General features: G+C 42.6%; 1 protein-coding gene across 1 annotated transcript in view; it reads left to right on the top strand.

Annotated features, from left to right (window-relative positions):
- The window catches only part of DNMT1 (DNA methyltransferase 1), a 29,460-nt gene that overhangs the window by 10,265 nt on the left and 4,901 nt on the right, over nucleotides 1-14,294 (top strand). The window contains exons 6-29 of the mRNA XM_082256379.1: nucleotides 1,093-1,198; nucleotides 1,554-1,600; nucleotides 2,321-2,369; nucleotides 2,463-2,546; nucleotides 3,463-3,572; nucleotides 3,664-3,782; nucleotides 3,928-4,020; nucleotides 4,316-4,467; nucleotides 4,554-4,741; nucleotides 4,897-5,074; nucleotides 6,816-6,913; nucleotides 6,991-7,141; nucleotides 7,640-7,755; nucleotides 8,334-8,535; nucleotides 8,683-8,813; nucleotides 8,932-9,105; nucleotides 9,226-9,450; nucleotides 9,933-10,125; nucleotides 10,463-10,553; nucleotides 10,645-10,764; nucleotides 11,189-11,471; nucleotides 11,550-11,691; nucleotides 12,009-12,175; nucleotides 13,029-13,206. Coding sequence (XP_082112505.1) covers nucleotides 1,093-1,198; nucleotides 1,554-1,600; nucleotides 2,321-2,369; nucleotides 2,463-2,546; nucleotides 3,463-3,572; nucleotides 3,664-3,782; nucleotides 3,928-4,020; nucleotides 4,316-4,467; nucleotides 4,554-4,741; nucleotides 4,897-5,074; nucleotides 6,816-6,913; nucleotides 6,991-7,141; nucleotides 7,640-7,755; nucleotides 8,334-8,535; nucleotides 8,683-8,813; nucleotides 8,932-9,105; nucleotides 9,226-9,450; nucleotides 9,933-10,125; nucleotides 10,463-10,553; nucleotides 10,645-10,764; nucleotides 11,189-11,471; nucleotides 11,550-11,691; nucleotides 12,009-12,175; nucleotides 13,029-13,206 — 3,397 coding nt within the window. The remainder of the gene's footprint in view (nucleotides 1-1,092; nucleotides 1,199-1,553; nucleotides 1,601-2,320; nucleotides 2,370-2,462; nucleotides 2,547-3,462; nucleotides 3,573-3,663; nucleotides 3,783-3,927; nucleotides 4,021-4,315; nucleotides 4,468-4,553; nucleotides 4,742-4,896; nucleotides 5,075-6,815; nucleotides 6,914-6,990; nucleotides 7,142-7,639; nucleotides 7,756-8,333; nucleotides 8,536-8,682; nucleotides 8,814-8,931; nucleotides 9,106-9,225; nucleotides 9,451-9,932; nucleotides 10,126-10,462; nucleotides 10,554-10,644; nucleotides 10,765-11,188; nucleotides 11,472-11,549; nucleotides 11,692-12,008; nucleotides 12,176-13,028; nucleotides 13,207-14,294) is intronic.

Here is a 14,294-nt window from a genome sequence, read left to right as displayed (position 1 = left end):
TGGATAAATGTACTCTTCACTTTCTTCGGGAAACCTTGTTCAATGGTAGAAAATTAATAGCCAGAACGTGGATGCAGTTGTTATGCACACGACTCAAACGTTTGTTTAAAAAAAAAATAAAAAATGTTCGCAAATGAGTAACCTTTCTTCACTGATGTGCAGTAATGGGGTGGCACTAATAGGGCAGCACTTTTGGTCGACACTGGCATGGATGGGGCTGCACTGATAATCAGTGCCCTAATTATCATTGTAAATGTCCCCTGTCACAGGATGGCTGGTTATTGGCTTTCCTTTCCTCATGCTGTGACAGCACTGAGATAAGGAAATTGTTTACATGTGGTTGGACACGTCTGATTACATGGTTAAGGGCTGCTGTGATTGGCCCTTTACCTCAGTTTCTGATCACCCCCTTGCATTGGGGTGGGGGATCTGGGTCGAGACCAGTAGGAACTGGTTGACTGTGCTGTAGCCATCTTTTCGCTATAGCTTGGTAGGTGGATGCAGAAGGCTGACAAAAGCCCAGGCGCCGGGTTGCTATTTCTAGTTGCCCTGGCAACTGATTTGTTGAGCCCTGCTTAAGGCTAGGTTCACACCCTAGAGGTGTACAACCCAGCAAATTGGACAGACAATACACTTCAATGGGGCTGCCCTACATATGAGAAATGTGGAAAAGTATCTGACCCTTTTTCCAAAAATGAATCTTGCTGAACGGCATGCTTCTGTGACACTGGTTTGGTTTACTGGAGAAATGCAGACTTGGCAATGTGTTGGAGGGCTATTGCCAATTAATGGCAGTGCTGTGCCTTTGCTGAGACTGATCTGTGCAGGTTGGGTAAGCACTCAATTTTGTGTGCTCCAGGGACATAGTGTTAACTTAGTCTAAAGGAAATGTATAGTAGCTTTTGGTAATGTTGCCATACTAGTAATTGTGTATCCATACAGGCTAAATTTCCTTGATGTACAATGGTGGGCTTTACTGTTCCTCTAGTGTGAACACGTTTGTAATGTCACACTGCATTCACTCTATAAACCTACATGATACTTTGCAGCTTTAGAACTTGCTAATGCTTGCTTGTGACTTCCTGCACACAGGTCTAACAAACGTAAGTCAAATGATGTAAATGGTGACGTAAAAGCTGAACCTCACATAAAAGCTGAACCTGAAGCACCCAATGAAGTAGAGGAAACAGAAGAGCAGGTATGGGACTGTACTGTAGTAGTCTACCCTCTGATCTAGGATGCTTGTAATGTGCATTAAAAAAAATGTGAGATGGATATATAATCTTGCCATACCTGTAATGCGTGTGGTGGCAAGAGGGCTAGGTTTAACACCCATACACCATACATCTGTACCCATGAATGGCTGAGGCTTCCGTGCCAGTGTGCTCACTGCATGATTGCTGCACAATGGCTGATCTGATACAGATCCTGGTTTCTTAACATGTGACCACTGTCCGCACCCCAGCATAGACCAGGGCCATCCTGGGTGGGAAGGTGGCTAACCTTGGCTTGTGTTAAATCTGCTAGTATTCTGATTTGGTAATCTCTCCTAGGAGCAGGTGGAGAAGAAGCTGAAAGTTGAAACCAGTGAGGAAGTTGGGTAAGCTTTTCTTGTGAAACTGCTAACTGCAAAGTTTCTAATGCCAGAAGTTTTTTAGCCTGATTGCATAAATATGAGCCGTTCTATAAATCTGGGTTTAAAGGTGATTTCCGCCAAATGTGACAATGTATTATAGGGATATAGTTAGGATAGCTTGTGTAGCCAAATCTTCCTCTGGCAGAGAAGGGCGGATGATGCCATGATCTCCAATTCAGCCAATCAGAAAAATGCAAACCTGCCTATGAACAGCTGAGCAGTGAATAATCTGACTCTTATTTTGTTCTGTGTATAGGACCAGGAAGTTCATTCCATTGCCAGAATGCAGCACTCCATGTTGCTGAGCCTACATACAGTTAATACTGGGGTGCACGTTTTAATGTAGAAAATTTGTTTTGGTCCACCTTAACCCAAGTTACTAGTTGGCCCCAGTTCACACTAATGCAACATGCGTTTCAACTTTGAGAGCACCTGAAGTCGTGCCCTATTTAGTGCAAGGAACCATTCTAAGACTTGAGTTGTTCTGACTTGGACAATTTTTGGTCCTACTTTAGGTATGACTTAACATTGAAGTTAGTCGTATGCAAGTCATGCTGGGAGGTCTGCTTCAAAGTTGCAGTAGTGTGAACCCGGTTTTAAAGTTCCAGTAAAGGCGGAGACCAGCTTTAACTAGGCAGTGTCGAACGAATGTAGAATTTACACTTTTTTTTTTTTTTTTTGCAGGATAGTAAAAACTGAAACTTCCAAGACAAAGCCTGCTCTGGCACCAAAGGTAAATGTGTAAGGTGTGCAGTGCACCCCCCCCCCCCCCCAACATTTTATTTTTTAAGTTGTGAACTGCTAAACATTACTGTCTTCCTTGCAGACCCCTCCTCCAAAGTGTGTTGACTGCAGGCAGTACCTGGATGATCCTGATCTCAAATTTTTTCAAGGAGATCCAGATGATGCTGTAAGTACATTTGCTGTTCCTGGGATTGTAATGGGGGAAACTGTTTTTTTTTTTTTTTCTTTACTGTGCTATGGTTGGGATTATAAAACCTTGCACCTGGATTTTGTCCTACTTCCCTGCTTCATATAATTTTTGAACTTGGGCTCAATTCACCATGCTAGGATGTGTTTATGTCCCAACATTTTAAAGGTCTATAAAAAATGTTCTACTTTAAATACAAAATATAAGGCTTGGTTATCTGCTGTAACTATCTAGATTTGATTAAGAGATTAGGGGCTAGAGCCACGGTCAGGTTTTGTCCCAGTTAGGGAGGTTCACTCTAATGGTCCGTATTACTGTTTATTAGATCTGAGTATAAACTCGCAATCATCCCTTTGTATTAAGGACTAGGTAAACTGCAGAATGGGGTTTTTAAGCAAGTAATCTGTATTACCTAGACTCTAATGGTCTGGGTCACTAAAATAGGGGGAATAAGTTGGGTGTAAACGCAAAACTGAGTTGCCACCAGAACAAGGAGAGGAGCTCCTTCAATGCAGTGGACACTACTTTTGTGACAGTGGGTTTATCTCCTATTGAATAGACTCCTCTCTGCTCTGATCGGCGATCGATCGGTTGTCAATGTAGAGGTGGCGGGGGACAGATGCAGCATTGGAGTGATGCTGCATCCACTTGGGGTTAAGTATAATACTGGGGAAAAAAATGTAAACCCGTACTTTTTTTAAATGATTTTTGGCTTCAGACATACTTTGAAAGCCAAACCCTTGTCTGAGCATCTTTGGGAAAACTGCATGGAAAGACCTCAGTTTAAATACCACAACATGTCCCAGTACACTTGTCTGTTAAGATCAGACTAAAACATGTTCCATAGATAATAATAAATGTAAACCTAATGTGCTGCTCATGACTGTCTTTAAAGTTGGATGAGCCAGAAATGTTGACCGATGAGCGCTTGTCTTTATTTGATGCTAACGAGGATGGCTTTGAAAGCTATGATGACCTCCCCCAGCACAAAGTTACATGTTTCAGGTAAGTGTTTCCTGGCTTGAAATATGGAGCTCAGTCAAGGCTTGCTTTTTCCATAGTTTGTACGGACTAAGTCTTTGTCCTTTCTTTGCAGTATTTATGACAAGAGGGGACACTTGTGTCCGTTTGACTCTGGTTTGATTGAAAAGAACGTTGAGCTGTATTTTAGCGGTGTTGTGAAACCTATATATGAGGACAATCCCTCTCTAGATGGTGAGTATCTTGTGAGTTTGGTTGATTGGCTCGCTTTCCTTTAGCAAATTTGGGTTTGGCAGCCAGTTCCCACAAGAATTGCACGGGGGGAGGAGTCAGACTTGCTCTTAGTTTGCTGAATGTCTAATGCTTTTCCATGTAACAGGTGGGGTACGAGCAAAGAAGCTGGGTCCCATTAATGCCTGGTGGATAACTGGATTTGATGGAGGAGAAAAAGCTTTGATTGGCTTCACTACAGGTATAAAGTTCCTCTCAGCTGTAAAATACATTTAATTGTTGCTTCCTGCATGAATATCCTCATCTTTGGCCACAACACCCCCTTCCAGCCTTCCCAGCATGTGTATTTGATGTACTGCAGCATTCCCACTTGTGCCTTTTTGGTACAGTATGACTTTACAAAAGGCATGAACTTGGGCTATTGCAGTGAATGGGAGTTTAGTGCTTTTTACTGTAACTTCAGTTTGTGCCTTAGACCATTATTTGACACCTAGTACAATTCATTATGTATACTGAAATACTACTTTTCTGGGTAGCCTTTGCCGACTACTTTCTGATGGATCCCAGTGAAGAGTACAGTCCAATATTCGCTGTGATGCAGGAGAAGATCTATATGAGTAAAATTGTGGTTGAGTTTCTCCAGCATAATCAAGACTCAACTTATGAGGATCTACTGAACAGGATAGAAGTGAGTCAAAAGTATCAAATGTGTGCAAATGGTTTTATGACCAGTCTCTAAAGACTTATTAAATATCTAAAATTTTATTTTCCCAGACCACCGTACCACCAGCCGGTCTGAACTTTAACCGCTTCACAGAAGACTCCCTACTGAGACATGCTCAGTTTATTGTGGAGCAAGTGGAAAGTTATGATGATGCTGCAGACAGTGATGAGCAGCCAATTATTATAACTCCTTGCATGAGAGACCTCATCAAATTGGCTGGAGTTACACTCGGTAAAAGGTGGGTAGTGTTCAGCTTGGTGTAGTGGGAGTTCTGCATAGTCCCTTAGATGGAGATTAGTGGAACAGTGGATTAGTGGAACAGTGGCTCTCGGTTGTCTCCTGTAAGCCATCGCCTTTTGACTGAGTTAAGTGACTTGAAAATTTCACTTACAGGCGTGCTGTGAGGAAGCAAGCCATAAGACATCCCACAAAGATCATAAAGGATAAAGGGCCCACAAAAGCCACAACCACTAGACTGGTTTACCAGATCTTTGACACGTTCTTCTCGGATCAAATTGAGAACAATGAAGAGAAGGAGAATATGAAGCGTAGACGCTGTGGGGTTTGTGAGGTATGTTCTAACTTTATACAAAAGTTAAAACAAGTCTGCAATAGAAGCTGCTTTTCTAACCTATGGGCTCGTAAGTTGGGTTAAGGGCTTTTCTTCAGTGTACCTGCATCAAATGGCTTACTGTAAACTTGAAGGAGAAGTTCCCTGTACTAGCGGTCACTTTTTGAAATGAGCAGGGCTCTGCCATTCACACAGCTGTGAATGAACTACGAGCCCCAACATAACTTTGCAGCTGTTGGCTTGTAGTTCTCAATGAATACAATAGTGCTCTGGTAGTTCATTCATGCTTCCGGTCAGTGCATCTGCTTGCCTGCAGAGGCACACAAGCAATGATTCACAGGTTCCAAAATTAAATGCACTTTTTGCTGGCAGGGGAAGTGCATTTATTTAGTGAACTTATCCTTTAAGAGAAACTGCAGTCTGTTCAAATGCAGTCTGTACAAATTTGTAATAACATCTTTGCCATTCTGAAACTTCCCTCCAACCACTTTGCATTGTGATATGTACTGTAATTCTGTACTTGGCAAATGCATTGCAGAAATTTCCCTCCACGAAATCTGTCTGCAGCCATTTTAACCGCTTGCCGACCGCTACAGTAACTATTTACTGCGGCGGTCAGCCCCTCACAGGCAAAGCGACGTAGGGTTACGTCGCTAGCCTGTGAGGCTCTAGGGAGCGAGCGCGTGCCACCGCAGGCGCAGTCAGGCGGCTAATGTAAAAGCCACCTGTCATTCTTCCCTGTGTAAGAATGGAGATCACACGGTAATACTATGTAGGACCATTGATCTGTTCTTACACTAGTAGCCACAGCCAATCAGTTAGAAACACGCCCCTAGGACACTTAACCCCTCCCTGTCCAATAAAGTTAACTCCCACACTGCCAGTGTCATTTTTAGTTACAGTGCATATGTATAGCACTGATTACTGCAGTAATGTCACTGGTAACTCCAAAAGTGTCAAATGTCAGTCAAGGGTCCGATCTGTCCGCAACGTGGCAGTCCCCCAAAAATCGCAGAAAAATTTGTTTAAAAAAACAAATGACAAATCTTTCCCTTGAATAGTAAACGCAATAACTTTTGCGCAAACCAATCAAAATACGCTTTTGGCAATTTTTTTTTTTTACCAAACATATAGGAAGCCTAAAACAAATTGGCCTAAAATGTTAAAAAAAAAAATTAGATTTTTACATTTTTTTGGGGGGAATTTCATATAAAAAAAATTTGTGAAATATTGTTTTTTTGCAAAATTGACTTTTTGTTTATAGCACAGGTGATCAAATACCACCAAAAGAAAGCTCTGTTTGTGGAAAAGACGTCAAATTCGTTTAGGTACAGTGTCGCACAACCACGCAATTGTCCGTTTAAGTCACGCAGTGCCTAATTGCAAAATAGGCCCTGGTGAGGAAGGCGGTACAATCTTCCGGGGCTTAAGTGGTTAACTGGGCAGCTGAAGCTGCCAACTGTTTACTTTTTGGATGTACAGAGGCGCACACGCTAAGATCTCTCTGCTTAACATGCCTAGTATGTTTCCCTCCCTTGAGTTAAGTGTTTGTGTAGTGTTTTAACTGAGTGCCATGTTTTAAACCCCTTGTGACAGCAATATGCCTCTAGTCCAAATGCCTCTTGCCTCTCGAGTGTCGATAGCATTGCGGCAGAATTTTTAGTATAGCTGGTTTTTCCTGATTTGTAGAACCATTTTTAACTGATTTGTTAAAGGTCTTTTGCTTAAATCTCCTTCACAGGTTTGTCAGCAGCCAGAATGTGGCAAATGCCGAGCCTGCCAGGACATGATAAAGTTTGGTGGAAGTGGCCGTAATAAGCAGGCCTGCCTGCAAAGAAGGTAACTTTTTTGATGTGGTTTGTAACAGGGTGGGTGATATTGGTGGGACATTGACACTGACTTCTTGGGCTCAACAGGTGTCCAAACTTGGCTGTTAAAGAAGCTGATGAAGATGAGGAAGTGGATGATAACATTCCAGAAATGCCTTCTCCTAAGAAGATACTCCAGGGAAGGAAAAAGAAACAAGAGAAGAAAAACAGAATCTCATGGCGAGGTGACCCTGTCAAGGTAATGGATTTAGGACTTGTGCTTTTCTCCTATGTAAGATGTTAAGCTGCGTCCTAAAAATAAAAACATGCCATCCTTTTAGCTTGGGTTAAGTTGGAACAGTATGCCTAAGGGATTTCATCTTAATTGCTTGCCTACCAGGGCAGTCTTAATTTTGTGTTGGGGGGGGGGGGGGGGGTGCAATTTTTGTGGCACAATATTTGCGCAGCTGTTTATCAAAGCTCATGATCCTGTTATAATCTCCAGAGATGGAGATTTACACTAACCTCTTGGCAGCAAGTGGTTAAGACAGATTTCCCCACATCCCTACAGTGGATGTTGAGAATGGGCTAAAAGGCTGCCATGCATATGGGGGGGGGGGGGGTTGCTTGATTGGGGATTCAAGCAGATGACTGGTGCTGCAGGGCACTGCTAACAAAGCCTGTGGGTGGCAATTCTAATCCGTGGAGATAAATGGATGCTGTCATACACCAATTTGCATGCTTACTCTTTTCAAAGGTTGAAGGGAAGAAGGAATACTATCTGAAAGTGTCTATTGATGATGAAATCCTTGAAGTTGGAGATTGTGTATCTGTGAGTCCAGATAATCCCACTGAGCCCCTGTATTTGGCAAGGTTAGTATGTTCTTAGTCTTGGCAGTCTCTCCTTAATTCTGTCTGGACTTGTAAATCAGGACCCCTCCCATCCCTACTGTATCTACATTGAACGCTGGTCTACTCTCTATAAATAGGAATGTGCTCTGACAGCGGGAGGGAATGGGTATTTGTTTCCTAATAGGATGTAGATATAAAATTTGGGATTGTAGCTCTTGTGTTGAGGTATGTTCAAAATGTAACCTTCACCATTAAGATGTGCAAGATTAAAAACTACACCAGAGATTCAGACAGCAAATTTAGCGAACACTGAAAATGAGTGTAAGATGTAGTTCTCAGCTAAACGACTGCTGCAGGGTCATGGGCTTTAAAGCTATAAGATGGTCTGCGTTGCATAGCCCATCTGTAATGGTGTTAAGCCCTTACCTTTTGAAGTTGGTATGGTAGCTGGAGTTCTGTATTGGCCTGCTCTCTTGTAGAATAGACCATGAATGTTTTGCTTTTTACAGACTAGTTTTCATTCTTTGGATGAACTATTGGGCTAGTTGCTGCAGTCCTGAAACTTTTTTTTTTTTTTTTTGGGTCCCTTTCTGTTTTAGGATCACATCTATGTGGGAAGATGTCAATGGCCCCATGTTCCATGCTCACTGGTTTTGCCTGGGCTCAGACACTGTTCTTGGTGCCACATCTGATCCCTTGGAGCTCTTTATTGTGGATGAGTGTGAGGACATGCAGCTGTCCTATATTCATGGAAAGGTCAATGTGGTCTACAAAGCACCATCTGAGGACTGGTTCATGGAGGTGAGCTGTAATTGAGTGGCTGTTCTGATTGGTAGCAAGGGCATCTATATTGGTTTGCCCTAAATATATGGCTTTCTTAAACCTGCACTTTTCATCTGCATATATTAAAATTCTGCCAGCTGACAAATGTTTTGTATATCTTCCAAGGGAGGAGTGGAGGATGAGAATGTGGTGGAAGATGATGGCAAATCTTACTTCTACCAATTGTGGTATGATCCGGAGTATGCCCGCTTTGAGACTCCTCCACAGCTGCAACCAATAGAGGAAAACAAGCACAAGTGAGTCTTTGGTTTCCTGTCGTTATGTTTTTTCATACTTGTTCTCAATGCTTTTCTGGTTGATAAACCTTTTAAAGGAAGTTAAGTGGCATCTTTGGCATGTTTTTTTCAATTGTAGATTCTGCACTAGCTGTGCCAGACTAGATGAAATAAGACAGAGGGAGATTCCCAAAGTTTTTGACGTTGCTGAAGATTTCGATGGTAAAGTCTGTTATAACATGGCTACAAAAAATGGTGTGCATTACAAGATTGGTGATGGTGTACTGCTCCTGCCTGATTCCTTCTCATTCAGGTATGTCTTGCAGCCCTATATCCAATAGAATTCCTAACTTTTGTCAAAATGAAGACAGAATAGGTTTCTGTTTATTTTAAAAGCCTGGAAAATATGAACTATTTTTTTTTTTTTTTCTAGTGTTAAGCTGAGCAGTCCTGTTAAACGTTCCCATAAAAAGGATGATGTGGATGAAGAGCTGTATCCAGAATATTACCGCAAATCTTCTGACTACATTAAGGGCAGCAACCTGGATGCCCCTGAGCCATATAGAATAGGTCGCATTAAGGAGATCTACTGTAACAAGAAAAGCAATGGGAAACCAAATGAGTCAGATATCAAGCTGCGGGTGTACAAGTTCTACAGGTAGGCTTACAAAGGGAACCAGAGGTTTTGGTAGGAAATCGCTTTGCTAAACACTTTAACCCCTTGGTGCCTGCTCCTCCCGGCCCTTTTAAGATTTCAGATGCCATTGGATCATGTGGCTGCCATGATCAGCTGTCACTTGTTTAGAAAGCTCCCAATCACAAGTAGCGATCAGGTGCTTTCTATTAGCTGCAGATAAAACTGCCGTGGGCATGCACTCAGCACAGCTGTGTTTACGTTGTTACACCAATATGCAGCCACTCGGCGTAAAGGCCCACTGCCTAGAGGCCGCATATTTGTACTGGCGGCGCCAACAGTTAAAAGTTAAGAACAGCTTCATGCACTCCTGGAAGTGTGACTACATTTTTCCCAGCTTGAGTATAAATCTATTTGACTCCTAATACTCGTCTTTCAGCTAGAAGATTTGACATTTTTAAGTGACTTTTTTTTTTTTTTTTTTTTTTTTCTTTGCTCTCTTCCAGGCCTGAGAATACACATAAAGGAAGAAAAGCCAGTTACCATGCAGATATCAACCTGGTGTACTGGAGTGATGAAGAGGCAACCGTGGAATTCAAAGATGTCCAGGGCCGTGCCATGGTAGAATATGGAGAAGATTTGACCGAGTCAATCCAGGAGTACTCTGATGGTGGAGCAGACAGGTTTTACTTCTTGGAGGTAACTTTGAAGACCTCTAGACTTGCACCAATAAAGGAAAGATACAGCCATCTAGGTTCATTACCTATGGCTGTGGACCCAGACTTTTTGGGTATAAGCTCTGCAGCTGGGGAGGATGGACTCTATAGAAAAGTCTTGAGTCTCAAATGACCTTTGCCCTAATTTGGGCACTGCTGAATGGTGTATATACAAGGCCTATGTAAATATAACTTGTGTCCAATATTTGTGTACAAGCTCTGTAGCCACTAGAGGGGGGGGGGTTAAAAGTACTCATCCAAATGATATAGGATTAGCACCTTTAGGTGCATGGCCATTTTAATTGTGCACCTTTTTCCAGGCCTACAATGCAAAAGCGAAAAGCTTTGAAGACCCACCCAATCATGCTCGTAGTTCCATGAACAAAGGGAAAGGAAAAGGCAAGGGTAAAGGTATGGCCTGATTATATAAAATTTCTCCCCCAATCAGTATTAATGTGGAATATGCCGACATTCTAATTTGCCTACATTTCTGCCTTAATAGGGAAGGGAAAATCTTCTGCTCAGTCTGAAGATCGTAAACCAGCAGATCAACTGCCTAAACTCCATACACTTGATGTGTTCTCAGGCTGTGGAGGGTTGTCTGAGGGCTTCCATCAAGCAGGTAAGGATGACTCCTTTTATTCTGAAATTGGTCAGTGGAGCATTGAAAGGTAATGATAAAAGAGCCTAATACTTATTGGGTGTCCCAACATTCTGAAGGTGCTCAGTAATGGTACTTGCTAACTTTGGAAAGTTCTTTCACATGGTAGCTGAGTCAGTGAAGATTTTATTGTCCGTAACACAGCCCCTTTCCACCCAAGTCCCCTATGTGATACCTTTACCCTCTAATGCCTCACCTATTCTCCATTGAAGCTGCATGAATGCACTAGCAAGATCTCACTGGCAACACGTGAGAAACTTTTGGAGTTGGTATAGCTAGAACTTCCTGGTGGCAGCGAAACATGAGCTTGAAACCTTTCCCCACTCTGCAGTGCGTTTTTCCAACTTGGTTGCAGCTAACTGTTTTGTCCTAATGCTTTATACAGGTATATCTGAGACTAAATGGGCCATAGAGATGTGGGAGCCAGCTGCCCAGGCCTTCAGGTTAAACAATCCTGGCACAACAGTGTTTACAGAAGATTGTAATGTTCTGCTGAAGCTGGTAATGGCAGGGGAGAAGACAAATGCCCTGGGCCAGAAGCTACCACAGAAAGGAGATGTTGAAATGCTGTGTGGCGGCCCACCTTGTCAAGGTTTCAGTGGTATGAACAGGTTTAACTCCAGAACCTATTCAAAGTTCAAGAACTCCTTAGTGGTTTCTTATCTCAGGTAAGCATTTTTATTAAAAACGATAAGTGTGTATGTAGCTCTATATCCTTTTACTTATCTGCATGTGTTCTCTTGCAGCTATTGTGATTATTATAGGCCTAAATTCTTCCTGCTGGAGAACGTCAGGAACTTTGTGTCTTTCAAAAGCTCCATGGTGCTCAAACTGACTCTGCGTTGCCTTGTACGAATGGGTTACCAGTGTACTTTTGGAGTGCTCCAAGTAAGTTGTTTGGGTTTTTATTTTCTCATCTGTCTAAGATAATCTTGGCCTCGAGTATTCTGCCACATACAGGGTCTGTAAAGCCCACAATTTATACACTCCTGCCTCAGCTACAAACTGGGTCATCTGCACAAGTTGTAACCTTTTTATAAATAACTGCTTCTGGGCCTCAATAGCGGGTGGGGATTTTGTCAGGGAAGGGTGGATGAATTTTTCTGTGAGCTCCAACGGCTGTATGTGAACTCCTGGTAGCAGTAAAGTGCAGTTTATCTTAGCCCTGCCTTGATATAATTGGATTTCCATAATTTGGCTTGCAGGCTGGTCAGTATGGTGTACCTCAGACACGTAGACGAGCAATCGTACTTGCTGCTGCTCCAGGGGAGAAGCTGCCTATGTTCCCTGAGCCACTGCATGTGTTTGCACCCCGTGCCTGTCAGCTAAATGTTGTTGTGGATGAAAAGAAATATGTGAGCAACATCACAAGGTGAGTGACTAATATTTATACTATACAGGACCCCATTCAGACTACTGGGTTATAGGCAGGTACCTTTTTAGGAGATTGTCCTCTAGTAAGACTCATAAGAACTTCTACCAGCAAACAGTCCTTGGTTAGTGCCTTTAGGGGTTTGATGTCTCACCTTTGAGTGGAGGTTTTATTTTGTTGGCATAATCTTGCTGTATTACAGTGATGGCAACATCTTCATGCAGTTTCCAGAACTGTACCCTACTGAGCTCCTGTGGATCATAAATGTGCTTTGGGCACCTGCCCCTCCCCCCTCCCCCTACATGCAGTGGGCTTGTGTCTTTGACCTCAGCGTTGTCCCATTTAGCTGGATTTTGGCAGAAGGGTTGCTCAAGAGTTAATTGTAGCTGTGCCAGAGCAGCTATCAGCCCTGGGTGTACTTGCCACCTTTTGAGGACCTGAGCCACTTGCACGTATGTGGCAGTCATGTTTTTACTTTGCTTGTCCCAGACTTTGCCGTCACATTTAAAAATACACAATGTGATCAAATTAAAAGGTAGGGTAGGTTTTGTTTTTTTTTGTGAAGGGGTTTAATTGACAGAGCTGATCAACCGACAGTATTGCCTAAATACTAATCCCTTCCGCAGACTTGATAGAACTGGTGCATCTGTGTAGGGCGGTTTCTACTGGAAAATAAAGTCTCAATGTCTGTGCTGGATTTGCTTTTTTTACTTTGTAAATCCTTTCCATCTACAAAACTTTTTGCTACCTCACATGCTTAAGGACATTGCAGGTCCTTCTACTCTGTATTGACTGGCTGCTACCCTTGTCTTGGGGACTGATGTCCTGAACATGGATCGGTCTTGTATTGCAGAACAAACTCCAGCCTCTTTAGAACAATCACCGTGAGAGATTCAATGTCAGACCTTCCAGAGATCCGCAATGGTGCATCGGCTCTTGAGATCTCCTACAATGGTGAACCCCAGTCCTGGTTCCAGAGGCAGATTCGGGGCTCACAGTATCAGCCTATCCTCAGGGATCACATGTGTAAGGTAGGATTGAACTCCCCTGTTTCCATCAGTCTGTCAGCCATCTTGAAGTCTACCAGCATTAAGAAAACTCCCTGTTAAATGTTTAAACTTTCTGAAAAATTGGTATGGCAAGACTCGGATGTACCTTGCTAACACCAACTCCTCCCATACCTCAAAGGCCCAAAATGTTTGGTTTCCAGCAGTGCTATCTACTCTAGTCTGACATCTTATGGTGCCAGAATGTATTGGACAATCACTTTTTTTAGATGCTGTCAAAAGCCAGAGCATCTGGTCCACTGAGATTTAACCATTCAGATTATAGGCTTGGTGTTTAGTAAGAAAGGGAAGGGCTTTATGTCGCATATTTCTGTAAATGTAAGGCATTGTGTAATCTTGCAAGCTCAATGTAATTGGTGCTAGAAATCCTCAGCAGGAGAACAAAGCTCATAGTAAGTGTGACTAGAGAACCCAGAATAGTGTAAAGCTGTGCTTCCAGTAAACATCCAAGTGTCAGTCCTGTGTATAACCTCCACCAGAGACGCCTAGTCACTTACCTCATAAGTATGACCCCTGACTGAACAGGGTGGTCAAATCAAATCTTCCCCTGTATGGGTCTGAACAGTCATGTGGCCCATGTGAGTCTGGAGTGATTGATTACTCTATCGATGTATAAAAACTGAGGGAGAAATGCAGTGCTTCGGCTTGTTATAAAAGTAAATCTTACAAATCCTGACACTTGTCACAAATGCAAATATCGAGCGCGTGATATTTCCTCTGAGAAGTGTCAGATTTGTAAGGGATTTACTTATTTATACTAGCACTATATTTCTCTCTCCACACTTGCATCTGCTGCATGATGGTTCAGACCCATACAGGGAATGCTTGATTTGGCCTGTTCAATTAGGTGTCATACCTAATGAGGTGAGCAGCTATAGGTGTCCCTGGTGACAGTGATACACAGGACTTTGTCACGTGGATGTTTTCTGAATGCGCAGCTTTACACCATCTGTCTTTTCATACTCCTAATATATGAACTTTGCTCTCTCTGAGGATTTCTGGCACTGATTTATTACATTGCACTGAACTCTTTTATTTATGTGCTGATTTCC

The sequence above is a fragment of the Pelophylax lessonae genome (genome assembly GCF_965119305.1).
Source record: "Pelophylax lessonae genome assembly, chromosome: 4".
NCBI lineage: Eukaryota > Metazoa > Chordata > Amphibia > Anura > Ranidae > Pelophylax > Pelophylax lessonae.
Note: the sequence above shows the minus strand (reverse complement) of the source record. Positions and strands in the feature narration are given on the sequence as shown.